This window comes from Etheostoma cragini, chromosome 1 (genome assembly GCF_013103735.1).
Source record: "Etheostoma cragini isolate CJK2018 chromosome 1, CSU_Ecrag_1.0, whole genome shotgun sequence".
In the NCBI taxonomy this organism is placed as follows: Eukaryota; Metazoa; Chordata; class Actinopteri; order Perciformes; family Percidae; genus Etheostoma; species Etheostoma cragini.
In genome coordinates, this window is record NC_048407.1 from 32,632,248 (window position 1) to 32,635,354 (window position 3,107).

A 3,107-nucleotide genomic window follows, 5' to 3' on the forward strand; every position below is an offset into this window, starting at 1 on the left:
CCAGTTGAAATAGTTAGCTAACAGTTGAAACAGTTATCAGTTGAAATAGTTACCAGTTGAAATAGTTAGCTAACGGTTAAAATATTTAGCTAAGTGTTGAAATAGTTTGCTAATTGTTGAAATAGTTAGCTAATAAAAATAGCCTTTTGGATAATTCTGGCGTTTTTAACCCATCTATAATCAAGTGTTTCATTAATTTACACTGTCCCCTTTACTTCTTAAATAAACTGAATTGAATTGAACACTCAGTTGCAGATGTTTTTAACCTCTGTTGTGTCTCCTCAGTACTTCAGCTGCCTCCTGCTGATCCTCCTCGCTCAGGTAGCAGCCGGCGCGCTCATCTACTTCCAGAAGGAGAAGGTGAGTGATGGCACTTCCTCTTCATTACCTGCTGGGTGAGTCTCAATTTTACAGGTGATCGTGACAAAAGGAATGTGGATTGCGACGCACCTTTGTCCTCTGTTTGGTTATGGGTGCCACACCCATGATGTGTCACAACAAGCACAGCAATGTGCTCTAGTAGAGAAACAACAACTTGTGCTATAAATAGAAAATTATCACCATTAGAACAAGTAAACAGCTTCAACCAAGAGAACTGATGAGACTTGCTGTGGTGCTCAAAGGTTTACATACCCACGCTTAAGTTGACTAAAAAGAGGAACAAAAATACTTCTGCCCCTGTATTTTAACATAGGGGGGTGTATACATATGCCCCTGTATTTTAACATAGGGGGGTGTATACTTATGCCCCTGTATTTTAACATAGGGGGGTGTATACTTATGCCCCTGTATTTTAACATAGGGGGGTGTATACTTATGCCCCCTGTATTTTAACATAGGGGGGTGTATACTTATGCCCCTGTATTTTAACATAGGGGGTGTATACTTATGCCCCCTGTATTTTAACATACGGGGGTGTATACTTATGCCCCCTGTATTTTAACATACGGGGGTGTATACTTATGCCCCTGTATTTTAAGCAAGAACATGTATTTATTTACAAAGAAAATTGGTGCCCTTAAAGGTTGTGTTTTTCCTTCTTTTGTTTTTATTAAGGCATTAAGATCTATTTACCAAAGATAATTTTTTATTCCTCTTTTTAGTCAACTTAAGCATGGGCATGTAAACTTATGAGCACCACTGGACTGTTTGGTTGATGTAACGCCAGCAACCTTAAATTAAAACAGCCGTTTTAGTGTTGCATCGCCCTCTAGTGTTCGAGTCTGAAACATGTTACACATAAACAATCAGCTTCTCTTCCAACACACATTTGATTGTATTTAATTGTTTTTGGCTTTAAAGAGAGGAAATAATACTAATGAGGGAATCACCGTTCCTGCTTTTGAGTTAAAAAGTCAAAATCCAAAAGGCCTTTTTGATCAATTTTTAGATTTTTAAATCTAAGTTGTGTCCCCCTCAGGGTTTTTCCTGACTCAGAACGGGGATTTGGGGGGCTGGTCCACGTACAGTAGATGGAAGAGAGACTGTGTTACCTTGTTTGACAGAAATCTATGTATTTACCTGTTAGTCTGACAATTTGTTAAACAACAAAGCATATAATGCCTTGAGTAAATAAAACCCCTATTAACAGAACTGGTTAAAAGTAATAATATTAATATTTAAGAGGGTCCGCTACAGCCGGACTGTTAAGATGAAACTGAGATTTGCTTTTAACGCATTTAGAGATGATTAATTATAGAGAGTCTTTTGTCAATTCTTGAAATTTGGGCAAGTTTTTTTTTTTTTTTTTTTTTTTGGTGCTAAAACCTCTTTGGGGGCCGGCAAAATACCTCTAATAGGACAAAACCTTAACTCCTAATTACAAGCAATAAATTACATATATACTGTATGTATGTATGCATGCAGCTATTTGTTGAACTTTACAGCCTCTTCCTCCCTTTAAAGAAAACCTAACTTTCATCCACTTGTCTCTTGCATATCTTTAACCACACATAATAATAATAATAACAATAATATTAATAAACATTTATATTGCCTTTCTTAACAAGGTTACAAAGTGCGTTCCAGAAAAATGGCAAATAAAACTAAGAACAATAAAAACAAGAACAATACTAAGAACAACATATACAGTATATATACATGTGTGTGTGTGTATAGACACACACACATACACACACACACACACACACACACACGTAAGAAGTACCATTTTATGTAACACTGAGTCTGGACTGTTGAATGGTTAGCGAGGCTCCGTGAAAGGAATTAACATTACACAGACCTGCAGGCTTATAGTTTCTCTCACACACACACACACACACACACCTACACACACACACACACACACACAAACCTACACACACACACATCTAAAAATACAATAATAATAAATAACTTTCCTGATTTGTCCAACCGAACCAGAGCAACAGAAACCCTCAGACCTGGACCTGAAGTCTGAGTCGGTCCTCGCTGACCCTCATTCCCAGAGAAGAGGACTTCAGGTGGTGCAGAGTCCAGACAGATCTGTTAGTTGGATCTGAACATCTGTTGGAAGCTCTCGAGACTTCTTTTAAGCCAGCATGCATGCGTCTCCGCCAAGTGTAGGTTCAAGGAAAAACCTGCATCTGGTTTTCCAGGACGTGTCCCCTGGAGACCTTGAGGGTCTCGACATACGTGGAGAAACGATCGAGCAGTAATTTACACTCGGTTTTCTGCGTCTGGTCTACAGCGATGTGGATCAGCACGTCCGTTAAACGTGCTCCTGCTGTCGCCTCCTTAATTTAATGTTTCTGGATATTCTCCAGACCGGATTTCACAGATCTGGATTCCTAGTTCTGCACAGCGAGAACCCTAAAGCTCTGGTTGGACCTGGCAAACCCAAGTCAGGAACAAGAAATGTGATTATTGAGGAATGCAAGTGGAACATGGATCTCATTTACAAGACTTTAATAGTGTTATTTTAAACAAATATAATATTAAACAAATAAACTAATTAAAAGGGAACTTCATTATGTGTTAACCTGGATCCTTTTTTAAATGTTTTTGTGTCTAAGTGAATGATGGAACAACAATCTCTGACATCGATCCAGTATTAAGCGAGACCACTTTCTTGTGCAGGTTTTTAAATGCTTTTTTTATCTTTTTTT

General features: G+C 38.2%; 1 protein-coding gene across 1 annotated transcript in view; it reads left to right on the plus strand.

Moving 5' to 3' along the window:
- Positions 1-240: 240 nt before the first annotated feature.
- Positions 241-3,107, plus strand: part of LOC117954828 (CD82 antigen-like) — a 14,313-nt gene continuing 11,446 nt past the window's right edge. Inside the window, exons 1-2 of the mRNA XM_034888881.1 lie at positions 241-395; positions 1,421-1,463. Of these exons, the coding sequence (XP_034744772.1) occupies positions 256-395; positions 1,421-1,463 (183 nt within the window). The 5' untranslated portion in view covers positions 241-255. The remainder of the gene's footprint in view (positions 396-1,420; positions 1,464-3,107) is intronic.